At 37.1% G+C, this 19170-nt stretch overlaps 1 protein-coding gene and 3 non-coding genes across 4 annotated transcripts; all 4 read left to right on the forward strand.

Moving 5' to 3' along the window:
• The first annotated feature begins 724 nt into the window (after positions 1-724).
• LOC138324602 (uncharacterized) lies at positions 725-5920 on the forward strand. The gene is made up of 10 exons (XM_069269653.1): positions 725-881; positions 1527-1657; positions 1830-1935; positions 2559-2664; positions 2888-3118; positions 3471-3586; positions 4106-4208; positions 4591-4720; positions 5366-5467; positions 5600-5920. Exons 1-10 carry the CDS (start codon positions 829-831, stop codon positions 5725-5727), a joined length of 1206 nt encoding a protein of 401 aa, XP_069125754.1. The 5' UTR covers positions 725-828; the 3' UTR covers positions 5728-5920.
• Positions 5921-13078: 7158 nt separating this feature from the next.
• Trnat-agu (transfer RNA threonine (anticodon AGU)) lies at positions 13079-13152 on the forward strand. The gene has a single exon. It is a non-coding gene; the product is annotated as a tRNA-Thr (tRNA).
• A 1230-nt stretch (positions 13153-14382) lies between these two features.
• On the forward strand, positions 14383-14456 carry Trnat-agu (transfer RNA threonine (anticodon AGU)). The gene has a single exon. It is a non-coding gene; the product is annotated as a tRNA-Thr (tRNA).
• Positions 14457-15256: 800 nt separating this feature from the next.
• Trnat-agu (transfer RNA threonine (anticodon AGU)) lies at positions 15257-15330 on the forward strand. The gene has a single exon. It is a non-coding gene; the product is annotated as a tRNA-Thr (tRNA).
• The last annotated feature ends 3840 nt before the right edge of the window (positions 15331-19170 follow it).

Below are 19170 nucleotides of genomic sequence, written 5' to 3' on the forward strand. Positions count from 1 at the left end.
CTTTTGTACAGTGTTCAAAGTAATTTTTAAGTGATACATTAAAAACAAGAAATTTTATACATAAATTATGTGGTCTAACTAACGTTTACAAGACATCATTCAATGTTTGTCTACCTATTTGAATGATTTGTTTAGCTTAATTCAACAAACCGGATGGTTTTCAATAGATTACTGAAAAAATATAAAATGTTAAAATTCCCGTGCATTTAACATTTAACTTTCAAATTAAAGAACTTAGGTTAGGTCTTTCTTTCACTAATTCCTAAAAGGGTAAGTAATTTGCCGAAAACTTGAGTTCAAATCCCTGTTCTTCTTAAAGAGGAATGGAAATCAACGGCAAGAGCGGAGTTCGAACCTGGGTCGTCAATGTATAATCCAGATTCTCTATCAAACCACCTGGCTGTGGGACCCGATTCAGAACCCCTTAGTCAAATATTCAACTCACGTTAGCAAGGCTTTGTCACGACACCAAAGAAGAAACCGGGTGAGAAACAGGAACTTCATGCCGAAGGAATTACCAATTGAGTTACCTGGTCGCCAATTTTCTTCGTTTGCCCATGACAATTGTGCGTGCATAGTTGGTAAAATTGGTTATTTTAATCATAGATTTCCGGAATCTCTGTTCAATATAGTTATCGCCCCTTCGTTTTCACAACAGACAATGGCTATACGACGTAAATAATTGCAGTGACGTCACAATGCCAATGACGCCATAAGATAGCAACTAGTTGCTGTCACGTGGTCTAAGGAAGCCTTCTTTGACAACGCCAGACTAAGTTTTCGTCTTAGAAATTATTTTCCAAATTCTTAACGTACACCTCTTTAATCATGTATAGACTATCTATCCCCCAGCCCAAGCCCCTGGAGACCGCACTACAAAGGTAGGTTTGGGGAATACTTCTGTATTGGGAACATTTATGTAGGTTTGTGGAAGACTTCTATAAGTTTAGGGAATACTCCTGTAGGTTTTGGGTATTGGGAATATTTCTATAGGTTTGTGGAAACTTCTGTAAGTGTAGGAATTCATGAGGAATACTTCGTCTGGTAGGTTTGTTGAATTCTTCTTTAATAGGGATACTTTTGCAGGTTTTGGGAATACTTCTGTAGGTTTGAGGAATATCTGTAGGTTTATGTGCAGGTTTTGGGAATATTTAAAATACTTCTGTAGGTTTGGGAAAACTTATGTATACTTGTGGAATACTTCTGTAAGTTTATGGAATACTTCTGTAGCTTTGTGGAATACTTTTGTATAGGTTTGAGAAATATTTCTTTAGATTATGGAATATATTTCTGTATAGGTTTGGGTAATATACTTGTACATGTATGTTTGTGGAATAATTCTGTAGGTTTACGGAATACTTTTGTAGGTGTCTCGATAAAGAAGCGGAATACCTTGTGAATATTGGACATTCTATTTTGTCTGCATTAGTATTACTTCTTTATCCTATTTATCTACATATCTTAGCGATATAAAATTCTAAAAATAATTGCCGATTTTATTTTTTTGTCTGTTTACTTATTTGCAGTGTTGAACAGATTTACAGATACGCAGATATGATGATGAATCACGTGATCTCCCCAGTGACATTATTGGACATACCTTATCCCATCTATGTTTTACGGAACATAGCCAACTCCGAAAAGACATCATTCGATGGTAAATATGTAACATTTTTGTGTTTTCTTTGTTGTATTTGTACAAAAACGTCAGCACGACGATTCGACGCTAGCAGCTATTAATTAACACTGTTGACCATAGGACAACTCCTTCTCTCCTCCCCTGTCCATCTTCCTAGACATTTCTCCATTCTGACAATCCATTGTTCTAGGCCTCCAGACCATTGTTGCCTTAATGCAGGACGTCGCTTACATAGCATGTAACGCCGTGACGTCAGCCGGAAATACAGGCACCGTGTACAGGACTTCCGGTTGTATGTAAGTATGGAACATAACAAAAACTATAACAAAATAAGACTAAAATTGTTAGTCAAAATTATCAAGTTAAATTCTGGAACAAGTGATTGACTCGGCATTTATTTTCATCTTATTAGCTCGCCTATTCGAAGAATAGGGGGAGCTAATGTTGTCACCCCGGTGTCGGCGTCGGCGTCAGCGTCAGCGTTGGCGTCCCATTTCACGTTAAAGTTTTTGAGCAAGTTTCTGTTTCGTCAATTGTTTAAGCTTAAGTCATCATAAATGTTTATGATTTTATTTTCCTAATGTGTATGGATGCTGAACGTGATAATAAAACCAATTTGGGGCCCTTTAGGGGGTTTTTGAGTCTGTTAATTTGTCATATTTCCATGTTAAAGTTTTTGAGCAAGTTTCTATTTTGTCAATTGTTTAAGCATAAGTCATCATAAATGTTTATGATTTTATTTTCCTAATGTGTATGGATGCTGAACGTGATAATACAACCAATTTGGGGCCCTTTAGGGGGTTTTTGAGTCTGTTAATTTGTCATATTTCCATGTTTAAATAGTAAATACTTGAACATCAACTTTTTCTGAATAGGCGAGCTTTGCTGTTCTCCAACAGCTCTTGTTGTAATTTTGCAGGTTTAATTCTTCCGAAACTAAAGACCTACATTTAATGATCGCAGAACTTAACAGACGTGCCAATTCTCACAAAGACATTCTTCCAAGACTCCAGGATCTGCAAGAGGTATTTACTTGTTATCTTAAGTCAGAGGTCAAATAAATAGTAATAGCTGTTAGATAGTCATGACCCCTGTAGTATACCTTAATCACCCAAATATAAAGTATGGTATAATGGTGATGTAGCAATGATTGGTCAGGGTAAAAGTCTTCCAACCAATCAAAGGGATTGGATGACAATGATGACACTTTTTGATACACAATTACTTTTGAATTCTTTGGTTTCTCAGGATTCCATGGATAGCTACAATCATCTCACAAAACGGAAACTTTTGCTTGCGTCACAAGAAAAGAAATTAGCATTGATGGAAAAAGATCACACATCCTACGAAGTCGCTTCAAAGAAATGGCTAAATTACAAAATGAAAGTAGAAAGCGCCAGTTTCGCCCACAACAAGAATACAACCCACTTTCAGGAACTGTTGTATAGAGAACGGAGACTTCGTCTAGATATGGAAGAGGTATAGTTTTATTGTAATTCAGTACAAAACTTATTGATCTTAACCATCCAAAATATTCCGTATTCTGTATTTCTGAAAATCATGATGCGGTTTTTTTCGAAATGTCAAGCAAAATTTTACAGTAAAAGTTTACAACTTAAAATTGCGAACTTAAATCGATGTCTTTCTACAATAAATCATGATCGCTTCGGGAAAAAAAAGGTTTACAAAAATCCGAAGATTATTGTTTAAGTGTATATCGACAACAAAAGAGACGGTGATATACTTATATTTTCTCATATTTGAAGAAGAAATGATTCAAAATGTATTTTTAAACGCTATGATCGTCAGTTTGACCATTATTCCGTTACAGCTCCAGCAGGAACTACGCCAACTTCTGAGGGAGAAAATTGAAATCAGACTCCGAAAAAGTCTTGATAATATGGCGACGACTATTGAACTGGTTGACTTGGAATGTAGTAATATTAGGTTAGTTCTATAAATAGACACAACGCCACAAATACAGCTTCAATTGTAGGCTGTAGTGATATTAGGTTAGTTCTATAAATAGACACTTGTCACAAAAACAGCTTCAACTGTAGGCTGTAGTGATATTAGGTTAGTTCTATAAATAGACACTTGTCACAAAAACAGCTTCAACTGTAGGCTGTAGTGATATTAGGTTAGTTCTATAAATAGACACTTGTCACAAAAACAGCTTCATCTATAGGCTGTAGTGATATTAGGTTAGTTCTATAAATAGACACAACGCCACAAAAACATCTTCGTCTGTAGGCTGTAGTAATATTAGGTTAGTTCTATAAATAGACACAACGCCACAAAATCAAGAAAATATGAACATTTATGTTACATAGGCGTTGATTTGCGTAAAATCTGTGTGAAATATATATTTCAGAGAAGAATTAAAACATATTTCAACAGCACTTTGTTTTCAGGTTCATGTAATTTACCCGACATACTCATTATAATGCCTCTTTATTCCTTCAGATTCCAGATTGTGAAATCTCGTATCAGCACCATCGATGTTCGAGATATCGCCGAGAGCTTAATTCCAAAATGCAGTATGGAATATGAATACCCAAACATACAAGTAAGTGAATTATAAACTAACAAACAATCAACAGAACGAGCAATACGATTTATTTACTGTTGAAGGTCCTTAATTTTCATATTAGATATATCATTTCTTCAAAAATGACAAAAGCAATATCTAATGTGCATATTAATTCTCAGAAATACGTGGGTCAAAGAACGGCACCCTGAAGAAGACAGTGTTCGTGCAATAAAATTCACAGAGGAATATTAAATCGGTGTTTCTAAAAATAGAAACACCGAGTCCATATGCCATATATTGAACGGCGCGTAATCATAAATCAGCCAATGAAAAAGGTGAAAATCAGAGCATGTCTAATATATTTCTATATCGGCCCAGTAAACACTAGCTGATTACATTAATTATATGTTTTTAACAGGAAATCATCAAGGCCACCGGCTTCTCAGAACCCTTACCAACAAGTCACATGGTTTACCTGTCACGGCACCAAAAGGATAAAACGGGCGACAAAGAACTCTTGATGGCAACCCCGGAATGCAATGATATAAGTACGTAAAGTTGTGAATGGTTATGCCATAATTAACAGAAAGTAATGTTTCCCTGAAATTGTTGTTACAAGAATTGGTAAATTTCAGGATGGAATATATTATTGTTATATAAGAATGTTTCATATTATTTTTAAAATAATCTGGAAAATCGTCATTTATCTAATCGAAAGTCCTAGTGAACATGGAGTAGTAAATATACATATGTATTTTTTTTATGAATTTTGGACCTTTTACATAAGGTGTTATATAACCGAATAGAATAAATAATAAGCGAGGACGTAGCCCGCAGTCATTATTTCAAATTCTACAAGGGTGATATAAACACTATAAGAACCAACAAAAAAGGTCCATAATTTGTATATTAGATATGTCGTTTCTTTAACAAATGTCAAATAAATCTCAAATGTGCATATTAATTACAAGAAAAGTATTGGTCAAAGAACGCTACCCTGAAGAATGGGGCATTAGTGCAATATGAAGTACGCAAAGGAATATTAACTTGGTACTTCTAAAACTGGGAACACCAAGTAAATATGTCATATATTGAACGTCACGTGATCTTGTATTAGCCAATGGAAATAGTGGAAAATCAGAGCATATCTACAAATGTAATACACGTGTCTAACTGTCTGGTCCTTGATACAGAGGCAAATGGAGATCTGGACAGGAATACAAACAACGGATGTTACCTCAAGGTGGTGGGGACCAAACCCGCACAGGGACCAGAGTTTCTGAAGTTAAAGCGAGGTAAGTGTTGACATGTACTGATACATTTTTTATATACATGTATAAACAAAGATAAATTGATTAATGAATACATAAATTCCATTTTTTCGAAAAGTTTTGTACAATTTTTGCCTGTATAATGTTTCTTTACAGATCACACTTTCAAACAGAAGTTGACGGTCATGAACGGTGAGGTAGCGTTTGGTTGGGCGAGGAAAGGACGGTTTGGACAAAAGAAATGGGGATTTTACGACTCCCAGCTGGTCACTAGGGTGGTGTGACGTCATACTGGTCACAAGGGTGATGTGACGTCAGATTTGAAATCATGAAGGCATAATTTTGGAGTAGTCTGCTGCAGCAGATACAAGTTCATTCCGGAAAGAAGGACTTTTGATGTCAAAATTTTTCTAGATAATTCAATTATTCGTATATCGAAGTATAGTTTCAAATCGCCTTAATTAATTACCGTATCATTACATTTTCAACTTTAATAAATCATTAATAATATCTATATTGTGACGTGTTATTAATGTCAAAGAGTTTTTTTAGTTTTTAGTTTAAAAGTATTTTATTGCAAACAAATTTACAAAGGGATCGGGCACAAGTAATAACAACTAATTAAAGCCCCCTCCAAAAGAGTGATGAGTACACTCAGAAGAACGGTTATTTGATTAATTGATTGGTATTGATTTTATACCAATGGTACCGACTGTATACCAATGGTACCGACTGTATACCAATGGTACCGACTGTATACCAATGGTACCGACTGTATACCAATGGTACCGACTGTATACCAATGGTACCGACAGTATACCAATGGTACCGACTGTATACCAATGGTACCGACTGTATACCAATGGTACCGACTGTATACCAATGGTACCGACTGTATACCAATGGTACCGACTGTATACCAATGGTACCGACTGTATACCAATGGTACCGACTGTATACCAATGGTACCGACTGTATACCAATGATACCGACTGTATACCAATGGTACCGACTGTATACCAATGGTACCGACTGTATACCAATGGTACCGACTGTATACCAATGGTACCGACTGTATACCAATGGTACCGACTGTATACCAATGGTACCGACTGTATACCAATGGTACCGACTGTATACCAATGGTACCGACTGTATACCAATGGTACCGACTGTATACCAATGGTACCGACTGTATACCAATGGTACCGACTGTATACCAATGGTACCGACTGTATACCAATGGTACCGACTGTATACCAATGGTTACCGACTGTATACCAATGGTACCGACTGTATACCAATGGTACCGACTGTATACCAATGGTACCGACTGTATACCAATGGTACCGACTGTATACCAATGGTACCGACTGTATACCAATGGTACCGACTGTATACCAATGGTACCGACTGTATACCAATGGTACCGACTGTATACCAATGGTACCGACTGTATACCAATGGTACCGACTGTATACCAATGGTACCGACTGTATACCAATGGTCCGACTGTATACCAATGGTACCGACTGTATACCGTACCGACTGTATACCAATGGTACCGACTGTATACCAATGGTACCGACTGTATACCAATGGTACCGACTGTATACCAATGGTACCGACTGTGTACCAATGGTACCGACTGTATACCAATGGTACCGACTGTATACCAATGGTACCGACTGTATACCAATGGTACCGACTGTTACCAATGGTACCGACTGATACCAATGGTACCGACTGTATACCAATGGTACCGACTGTACCAAACGACCAATGGTACCGACTGTATACCAATGGTACCGACTGTATACCAATGGTACCGACTGATACCAATGTACCGACTGTATACCAATGGTACCGACTGTATACCAATGGTACCGACTGTATACCAATGGTACCGACTGTATACCAATGGTACCGACTGTATACCAATGGTACCGACTGTATACCAATGGTACCGACTGTATACCAATGGTACCGACTGTATACCAATGGTACCGACTGTATACCAATGGTACCGACTGTATACCAATGGTACCGACTGTATACCAATGGTACCGACTGTATACCAATGGTACCGACTGTATACCAATGGTACCGACTGTATACCAATGGTACCGACTGTATACCAATGTACCGACTGTATACCAATGGTACCGACTGTATACCAATGGTACCGACTGTATACCAATGGTACCGACTGTGTACCAATGGTACCGACTGTATACCAATGTACCGACTGTATACCAATGTTACCGACTGTATACCAATGGTACCGACTGTATACCAATGTTACCGACTGTATACCAATGTTAATACCGACTGTATACCAATGGTACCGACTGTATACCAATGTTACCGACTGTATACCAATGGTACCGACTGTATACCAATGGTACCGACTGTATACAATGGTACCGACTGTATACCAATGGTACCGACTGTATACCAATGTACCGACGTATACCCAATGTACGACTGTATACCAATGTACCGACTGTATACCCAATGGTACCGACTGTATACCAATGGTAACCGACTGCATATCAATGGTACCGACTGTATACCAATGGTACCGACTGTGTACCAATGGTACCGACTGTATACCAATATACCGACAGTATACCAATGGTACCGACTGATATCAATGGTACCGACTGTATACCAATGGTACCGACTGTTACCAATGGTACCGACTGATATCAATGGTACCGACTGTATATCAATGGTACCGACTGTGTATACCAATGTAACTATACAATGGTACCGACTGTATACCAATGGTACCGACTGTATACCAATGGTACCGACTGATATCAATGGTACCGACTGTATACCAATACCGACTGTATACCAATGGTACTGTATACCAATGGTACCGACTGTATACAATGTACCGATGTACCAATGGTACCGATGATACAATGGTACCGACTGTATACCAATGGTACCGACTGTATACCAATGGTACCGACTGTGTACCAATGGTACCGACTGCATACCAATGGTACCGACTGTATACCAATGGTACCTACTGTATATCAATGGTACCGACTGTATAACAATGGTACCGACTGTATACACAATGGTGTCGACTGTATATCAATGGTACCGACTGTATACACAATGGTGTCGACTGTATATCAATGGTACCGACTGTGTACCAATGGTATCGACTGTATACCAATGGTACCGACTGTATACCAATGGTACCTACTGTATATCAATGGTACCGACTGTATAACAATGGTACCGACTGTATATACCAATGGTACCTACTGTATAACAATGGTACCGAACTGTATACCAATGGTACCGACTGTATAACAATGGTACCGACTGTATAACAATGGTACCGACTGTATACCAATGGTACCGACTGTGTATCAATGGTACCGACTGTATACACAATTGCGTCGACTGTATATCAATGGTACCGACTGTATACACAATGGTGTCGACTGTATACCAATGGTACCTACTGTATACCAATGGTACCGACTGTATACCAATGGTTCCGACTGTGTACCAATGGTACCGACTGCATACCAATGGTACCGACTGCATATCAATGGTACCGACTGTATACCAATGGTACCGACTGCATATCAATGGTACCGACTGTATACACAATGGTATCGACTGTATACCCAATGGTACCTACTGTATACCAATGGTACCTATTGTATACCAATGGTACCTACTGTATACCAATGGTACCTACTGTATACCAATGGTACCGACTGTATACACAATGGTATCGACTGTATAATCAATGGTATCGACTGTATACCAATGGTACCGGCTACATATCAATGGTACCGACTGTATACACAATGGTACCGACTGTATACCCAATGGTACCGACTGTATACCAATGGTACCGACTGCATATCAATGGTACCGACTGTATACACAATGGTATCGACTGTATAATCAATGGTATCGACTGTATACCAATGATACCTACTGAATACCAATGGTACCGACTGTGTACCAATGGTACCGGCTGTATACCAATATTACTGACTGTATACCAATGGTACCTACTGTATACCCAATGGTACCGACTGTATGCCAATGTTACATAACTATATACCAATGTCACCGACCGTTAACGAATGTTACAAGACTGTATACCGATGGTACCGATTGTATACCAATGTTACATAACTGCATACCAATGGTACCGATAGTGTACCAATGGTACCGACTGTATACCAATGACACCGACTGTTTACGAATGTTACATGACTGTATACCAATGTTACATGACTGTATACCAATGTTACAGACTGTATACCGTTGTTACATGACTGTATACCAATGTTACAGACTGTTTACGAATGTTACATGACTGTTTACCAATGTTACAGACTGTTTTACCAATGTTGCATGACTGTATACCAATTTTACATGACTGTATACCAATGTTTTAAAATGACTGTATACCAATGTTACAGACTGTATACCGTTGTTACATGTTTTAATGAACTGTATACCAATGTTTTAAGACTGTATACAATGTCAATGTTTAAATGACTGTTTACCAATGTTACAGACTGTATACCGTTACATGACTGTATACCATGTTTACATGACTGTATACCAATGTTAATTGACTTAAAATGACTGACTGTATACCAATGTTGTTACATGACGACCAATGTTTTAAAATGTTACATGTTCGATGTTACTGTATACCGTTGTTACATGACTGTATACCAATGTTTTAAAATGACTGTATACCAATGTTACAGACTGTTTACGAATGTTACAGACTGTTTACCAATTTTACATGACTGTATACCAATGTTACAGACTGTTTACGAATGTTACAGACTGTTTACCAATGTTACATGACTGTATACCAATTTTACATGACTGTATACCAATGGTACCATAATACTGACTGATGTCAGTTGTACTTTTGCCTTTAAACACAGCGTTGTCATGCAGGCGTGAAGTGTGTGTGTTTTTGGAGGCTTCGGTTGAGGCTTCTTGTAAATTAGAACTCATGTCCCTTTTATTGTGCTACATGTATATCACTAAGCATGCCGCCGAAGACACACACCCCATCCGGTCACATTATACTGACAACGGGCGAACCAGTCGTCCCACTCTCTTAATGCTGAGCGCTTAGCAGAACCAGACACCACCATTTGTATAGACTATGGTGTGTCTAAGCCAGCGGACATGACCAAGAGCCTACCTCACAAGGGCGAGCACTCATGCAACAAAAGGCCGAAAGTGATGCGGGGTCAATGGGGAAATTAGGAACAAGGAAGTTAGTCAGAAAATGACTTAGCTATTGCTAAGATAATATGCCAATCAATCAATCAACTTGTATGTGTTATATTGAAAATAACAGTGAAGTACGTCCATATATGTAACAAATTTCCAGATTTCTATATGATTGAATAATAACCCGCATTTGAACCACTGTCTAGAACGAGTGTAAGTATTGGGGATACAAAATGAACTCCATTTAGTCAGCCATAGGTGAGGCTACTGTCGGGAATACAGCACCAGAAATGATATTGCATGAGAACGTGTATTAGCGATACAAAATAAACTCCAAAAAGTGTACTTTTATCGAGTACGCATAGTCTAACATAGATGGAGCTAGCACGACCTTTGATTTCTCCGAAATAAATCCTTGACATCCAGACACACGCAATCGTTAGACATTATTTGAAAAAAAACCTGTATTCTCCGAGTCGGCTGGTCCTTTTGCTAGATGGAAAATGTGTCCATATTGGTGATGGATTACCTCACCATACAATATTTTCATAACCCGAAATGACATTTGTCCCGATTTGCTTTTTGGTTCAATAAAAGATCAGAAAACCTCATATATTTTCAAACGGTTGCGATGTTATGTATCAGAAAGATATTTCCCCCAATAATTTGATTGCCTTAACACACGAAAGGATAATAAGAATATCTCCCGTTGTGTGTCAAAAGGTGTTCGGCAGCTCGAATAGGCGTTAGAAAGCATTTGTCTACGCATGTGACCTATTTCAAAAACTGATCGTGCAAGTAGATTATCCTATTGTCATACTGCAAAACATGTCGGCATATCCTTCCATTTACTTATTAAGACGAACCGATCGCATGTGAAGCTTTCGAATTGCATGTCTGCCAAAAAATCGGGAGAGCATTTGGCTAATCCTTCAAATTGATAAATATACGAATTCGCACATTTGTCAATTTCTAATATTATTACAGGAATTATACAGGATATATATTGTTTGTTATTCTTGCCATTTTATTCAAGGTATATTTATTTTATATATTACATATGTAATTACATATATTTAAGTTCACAGAAATTAACTGAAATTGAATATAGTGAAATTCAATTTTCCGCGAATAATTAAGCATTATTCTCAAATATCTTTTGCAGTTATGAAGTCATAACCAAAAAAACGGAAGGACGTTTTCAGCGGCGAAGCTTCTATGAAAAAGAATGTCCATATTGAGAATAATGCTTATAATATAATTCGGATAACTCACTCAGGTACTAATTAGGCATAAATTTCCGTGATTTTACTTACCTTACAATAAAACAAATTTTAAAATTCCTCGCGAAACCGTTTTGTATATATGGCGTCATAATACATGACGTATTATACTTTCGGTCTATGGAAAAATAACCTCAAAGATCTAACCAATAAAAATGAGTGTAACATATGACATAAGATAATCAACATCTAGACAGTACTACATATACATTTCATACAGCATATTCTAACAACAGTTCGATGATTTATAGGCCTAAGTAATCTAATGTATCGGTAGTCATTATATTTGAGATCCGGGACGTGTAATGAATACTGATTATTGATAATAAGAAATGTGGTTATTATAAACTTGTTTCTGTCACGGAAATAGCAATCTCATTTGGGTATGATTTCTGGGAACATCGTTTTCAGACTATAGGAAATATACAATGATCATATGTCACCGAATACTGGTAATAGCAAAAAAAGAGTACCGGCGGTATGCATAGGATCAAGTATAGAATTTCACAATTTGTTCCTACCTACATCAAGGACGTAGATAAATCCCTGCCTACAGTAACAGAACTATCTCTATGAATACTCAAGCCTCACTTATACGTACATATTATCGGTAGAGGATTTTGCTAATGTTCAGAGATCCCAGGTTCGAACCCCGATCAGGTCGCTATATTTTCTCCTTTCTTTTTGGTCGGCACATACAGTTTCATATTATTGATGCTGATCACAACTTACGGCATCCTCGATACTGCAGGGGCTACTAACACTGAAGTTATACCCACAGTGATAGTAACGCCTTGTGTATCTGGGTTTAACTGAATTTATGGATTACTGGATTAGTTATCGCGGCCCAATTTCTGGAAATGATCTTCAGTTAAAACAAACTTTGGTCAAAAGAAAGGACGGTCTTACGTCAAATAGATATTCTCATATATATAGATAAGTGAAGACAAAACACGTATAAATAAATGCCCATCCCAGATACATTTTTATTTCAATCAATTTGCAATGTACAAGTACACGTGTTTGCTGATGGCCGAACATTAATAATATTTAACTTGTATTTATATTCTTATCAGATAAGAGTTCATATGGTCATAACGGCTCCATAGCTCAGTTGGTTAGAGCGCCAGTCTAGTAAACTGGAGGTCGAGGGTTCGACTCCCTCTGGAGCCTTTTCTTTTATAGGTCCTCTATTCAAAGATGGATAACACTTGATTTTGATAACGAAACTTAATTTTTTTTTTTTTTTTTTTTAACTTTAAATTTTCAATGTTTTTTTCTCCTTTTGAGAAATAGGTCACTTCTCTATGTACGATATGGTAAAACAATCAAAATAATCTTGAAAATCACTATATCTAGGTTTTTAATGTAGCTATGTTGTCACTTTAATATTGCAAATACCAAAAGCATCATTTGTTAATGTTATCGATGGCGTCAGATTACTTTACTATCAAATCTTGTAGATGTCTTACTTTTACATTCAAAAAAATCGTCGGGGATACAATGCAAAACATGGCTTCTGTATTTTTTTTTATTTTTTTTTATTTTATTTTATAGACAGAATAACTATATTCTATATTTCAATCCAAAACCAGGAACTCAATATTTTTTGACGAAGTATTTATCTATAAAATCATCACTCCGTCATTTAAGCCAATCGGAAGCGAGGTTACAAACCGCAACGTCATTTTTGCATTATGACATGATAACATAATGTCTAAGCCAATGTAAATATTTGTTACTGTCAATAATGAATTATTGTAGTATATTGTTTTACCATTGCAAGTATGTGTACCGGTAATGTAACTATGGTGTCCTGTATTTGTATCTTACAGAGTTATCTGCCCTTTTGATAGGTATTGATTGTGACGTCATATGTTTGCGAGCGTAACGTCATATTGTTCAGAGAAAACGACGTGAATTTCGCTCATGAAATATTGAAATATTGACGCCATGAAGGACGGAACGCCAATCGCGACATCTTGGAGTAATTTTGGTCAATCTTCGGAAATATTATATTCCCGAAGATTGCCGGAAATTTCTCCGGGGGGATCCGATTGAAATAAATGCAAAGACAGAATTAACCGAATGGTTGTTAGTAATCCAGGCAGGGGTAAATACCAAGGTGTTGTCATTAGACACCCTCTTTTAGTCCTTACACGAATGCAGATTATTCAAATACAACCTCAAGTATCTAGTTTTGATATTATCTATATTCATTCTAAACAAAGTATGGACTCTCGGCTCAAACCGAACTTTTGTATATCAATCAATACGCATATCTTTGTTGTTTCTTCGTCTCATTGATCTTTTATCTGTTTGTCGTCACACGTGTTAAGCTAAAGCTCCGACATTTACGATATGTGAATATTCTTATCAGTTAAGATTTCAATCGATTACAACGGCTCCATAGCTCAGTTGGTTAGAGCGCCAGTCTAGTAAACTGGAGGTCGAGGGTTCGACTCCCTCTGGAGCCTTTCTTTTATTGGTCTGCTATTCAAGAACGGATAACACTTGATTTTGATAACGAAAATTGAAGAAAAAAAAAACCTTCAAACTTTTCAATGTTTTTCTTCTTTCGATAACTAGGTCACTTCTCAATGTGCGATATGGTAAAACTATCAGTAAATGTTTATTACTAGCAAGGAAGAATTATTATGGTATTTTGTTTTACCATTGCAAGGATGTGTACCTGTAATGTAACTATGGTGTCCTGTATTTGTATCTTACAGAGTTATCTACCCTTTTGATAGGTATAGATTGTGACGTCATGTATTTCCGAGCGTAACGTCATACTGTTCAGAGAAAACGACGTGAATTTCGTTCATCAAATATTGACGCCATAAAGGAGGGAACGCCATTCGTGACATCTCGGAGTAATTTCCGTCAATCTTCGGAAATTTTATATGTCCGAAGATTACATGAAATTTCAGCGGGGGGATCCGATTAAAATAAAGGCAAAGACGGAATGAACCGAATAGTTGTAAGTAATCCAGGGGTAAATACCAAGGTGTTGTCATTAGACACTCTCTTTTAGTCCTACACGAATGCAGACTTCATTACAACCTCAAGTACAAAGTATGGACTACAACCTCAAGTACAAAGTATGGACTCTCGTTTCAAACCACACTTTTATATAACAATCAATACGAATATCTTTGTTGAATCTTCATCTCATTGATCTTTTATCTGTTTGTCGTCACACGCGTTAAGCTAAAGCTCCGACATAAACGATATGTGTGTATTCTTATCAGTTAAGATTTAACTCGCTTACAACGGCTCCATAGCTCAGTTGGTTAGAGCGCCAGTCTAGTAAACTGGAGGTCGAGGGTTCGACTCCCTCTGGAGCCTTCATTTTACAAGGTGTTTATTATTTTCATGTTTAGGAATAATCATGCAATAGGTACTATAGTGCCCGTTTGGTTCCTTTTTGGTCCTTTATTATATGTACTTTGTACAAATTAACACAGCAACTCCTTCCCTCTGCATTACAAGTCCCTGTGTTCATACCGAAGTATAGAACTAATGCTTGTTTATGCTGTATACTCGATCGACCACCGCGTGCCTGTGCTGTATACTCTATCGACACCGCGTGCCTGTGCTGTATACCCCTTCGGCTACCAAGGGCCTGTGCGTTTTACAAAAAAGCCACAAAAACGCTTGCATAGTGTTTCATTAGTAATAGAGTCGAGCCAGCCAACATCTTATGACATAAATATGATTAACTCAATGAAATTATATAGGCAATATTAGATAAAATAATAAAAACCAATCCACTGTCTGTGATCAAACCACTCGTGTCGCTTTCTTTTTAGACGAAATATTACATTTCCGCTTGGTTCAGACACACTGCGTAAAACCTTTTGATAAATTGAATATTATAACGTGATTTGCCTAAAATATCTTTATAACTTTGAAATGGCCCTGACTTGATTGGGTCTGGTAAGTGCGTTATCATCGCTTGTTGATATGATTTCCTGGTTTGTCAAATGGCTGGGTGCCGTTGTTTATAAGGAAAACATTTGACCATGTCTGGGTGAAGAAAGAAAACAATCATTTCGCGATGGCATTTACTATCCACGTGCTGAGAACAGCATATCATATTACATTTAGAGGCCGCCGTGGCCAATGGAATAGTTAAGACTTCCTGATATGTCACCACAAGCCACCTCTTGGTCGTGAAATCGAAAACCCTGACTGTAGGGTAGTTTCCAGGTTTTGACTGCTTGTCGGTGATTTTTATACGGGTATCCCGGCTTTCCTCCACCAACAAACCTGCAACGTCCTCAAATGAACATGTCTGTTAATTGGACATTAATATTAATAAAAACCAATACCAAACATTGTATTTATTATTTCAAGAGTTATCTACCCTTGCGGGCAATTAATACATGTTATTTAATGTCTCAGTGAGTCACATGTTTCAGTGAGAACGACGTACAAAATCAATCGTGAAATCTTTTTTCGGAAATATATCACGTGTTATATTACCGAAGATTACCGGAAATTTCTCCGAAGGTATCCGATTGGTACAAAATATAATGTTCGCTCTCACATTATAACGATGTCACGTGTTTATATGATGCCTAGCTTACTTGTAATATCCAAAGACGAATAAGTTCGTCGAGTTTCTACAATCGCAGCAATTGTTCATTCGTAAATTTTGCCGTTTGTCCTGATATCCCGAAATTTTTAATTTCAAAGCAAAGGTATATGATCTTGGTTCACTTAATACGTGATATAGATTTAACAGCACATATCATTTTCACAAAAAACATCCATCAAAAATAAAATTTTCAGAAAAAAAAAACATCCATCAAAAATAAAAAATAAAAATTAAAGACACAAAAAAATCACTCATCCTATATATATATGTATTATACGTAACGTATTTCATTCTTAAATCAGGTAACAGAACGGCATTACCACAACAAGAATAACACCGAAAGTGCCATCCTCGGTACCGACAGTGATAGTAACCCATCCATGGAGATCGAGGGTGCGACATTGGTCGCGATCGACTGTTAATTTCATGGGTAAGACATCTCTAATCTAATATTTCTCGTAGTTGAAAACTCCAATTAAATGTTTCTAGAATGTTCATTTTTTGTCAACATCCATTTGTTTTATAGTTTGATTGGGCCAGTGCTGAAATTGCACGGGCGTAGAGAAAAATACTAATTTTCGTTAACCGACATGGAGAATTTTGTTGACAGTAATGAACAAGGCAACACTGTCTTGTCACATCCGCTCACTAAATTTCTACTTCAGTTTGACTTGATGATTCCAAACTATTTGCAGCGAAATAATTGATACAAATTACGTTATTCGAATTTCGAGAGGTAAAATCAACAACCAGATGAATGGAATTCCTTGCCATCACGGGTATACATCACAGGCACCTGCATAATGAAAAAAAGATAATCTGACAGCGTAATGATATATTACCTGATAATTACAAAATAAATGCACCAATACCTCTTGTTATCTTTCTTTAAATTGAAAATGCATGTGCCTGTGCTATACATTTGTTGCTGAAAAGAGGTGGTTGATATTTTTTCTTGCATATTTAATTCGGGATGATTTCCGGCAAACTTCGGAAATATTTCCGAAGATTGCCGGACATTTCTCTGAGATGTTGCGAATGTGAATGCATTCTCCAAGACAAAACACTTGTAAATCCGTTTTTTGGGACGGAGACAGGTACGAACACCTACAATGTAAGCTTTTTGCCTATAGAAAATCGCTAAGACGAGGCTGGTCTTGGATCTAGTTAATGATGCTGATCTGGTAAATATATACTCTTTACTTTAGAGACAATTAATAACAAGCCAAGTTTGGCCTCGTAAATTGACTCTTTGTAATAGGGACACTCGCCAAGACATTTCTTTTTATAAGAGAGACGATAGCCTGCACATGTTTTGCTTCGTAATGTTACTCTTTGCGATAGAGACACTCGCCTACACAATTGTTTCGTTATCATATAGAGACGTTAGCGTAGACAAGTGTGGCCTCGTAGTTAGACTCTTTGCGATAGAGACACTCGCTTAGACATTTTTTTTTTTTAATAAACGAGACGATAGGTAAATTGAATCCTAGCCATATAAACACCTATCCGATGCTGGTTTTGGCGCTTTGGGGCTCTTTGCTTAACATTAAGAAATAGTTAGTTATCGCTTACATGACTCAGCCTATCCCACCGACTGGTTTTAGTGTTCTGACGGCGCGCGATGGTTTAACCTCTGTTTGGGACGATTAAGATCTATTTATGCAGAAATACAATTTGATTTATTGCGAGCCTAAAATCAGTCACCTAGACATCGTTGACCAGTAAATTGTATGTAAACAACAACTCTTAATGATATTGTTGTTTCATTCCTCAATTTGTCGCACCCTTCTCAAGTGTTTCTGAAACTTATTGTCGGAAATAGCGTCAGACAGTAAAGATTATTTTGACTGAATCACAGGTTTACGACGCGCGAATTTTTTTTTTTTTTTTTTTTTTTTTGCGCGTCGTAAACCCGTGATTGAATACAACAGACCTCAGATCGAGCGATGCCAACTAATTATTTGCTTCGAAGTTGAAGTAATGATCGAATGACCCTAGGGAGCAGACTGGTCGTACATCATACGGATGACCAGAATGGTCAATGCAAGACTGGTCAGATAGTGCTAAACTGTCCTACATCATGTTTGTCGAAAATATTGGGAAACCTTGACCGATGCTGTGGGCTTGACTTATTTACCCATGTTTAGTTTAGACTCTTCTTGATCAAAGAAAAGACCAGTCCATTATGAAATTACAGGTGTTTATGAGTTACAGATTTTTGTTTTTTATAGTAATTGTTGGTTATTTCCAGAAGTTCGTATAATGAAATATCTACATTTTGTACCTGTAGTCGTATTGAGAAGGCAAGACAAAATCATAGGGATCTGAGAATAAGCTACAGTTTATATCAATATACAGTTTATATCAATATTTCATATTTTAGCGTTCTGTCGAATAGCATGGATACATTTTTGTAGATATGGCCTTCGGCTGCCACTTGCCGAAGGGTAAATTGCGCTGTATAGTTTAATATTTGTCTTTTTTGTCCCGCATTACTGTTCGTATCCTATAATGTAATCGTGTTCGTTTTGTACATTTTTTGTATGTCTTGATGAAGGGACAGATCGCCTCGAAAATTTGAC

The sequence above is a fragment of the Argopecten irradians genome, chromosome 5, assembly GCF_041381155.1.
Source record: "Argopecten irradians isolate NY chromosome 5, Ai_NY, whole genome shotgun sequence".
Classification (NCBI taxonomy): domain Eukaryota; kingdom Metazoa; phylum Mollusca; class Bivalvia; order Pectinida; family Pectinidae; genus Argopecten; species Argopecten irradians.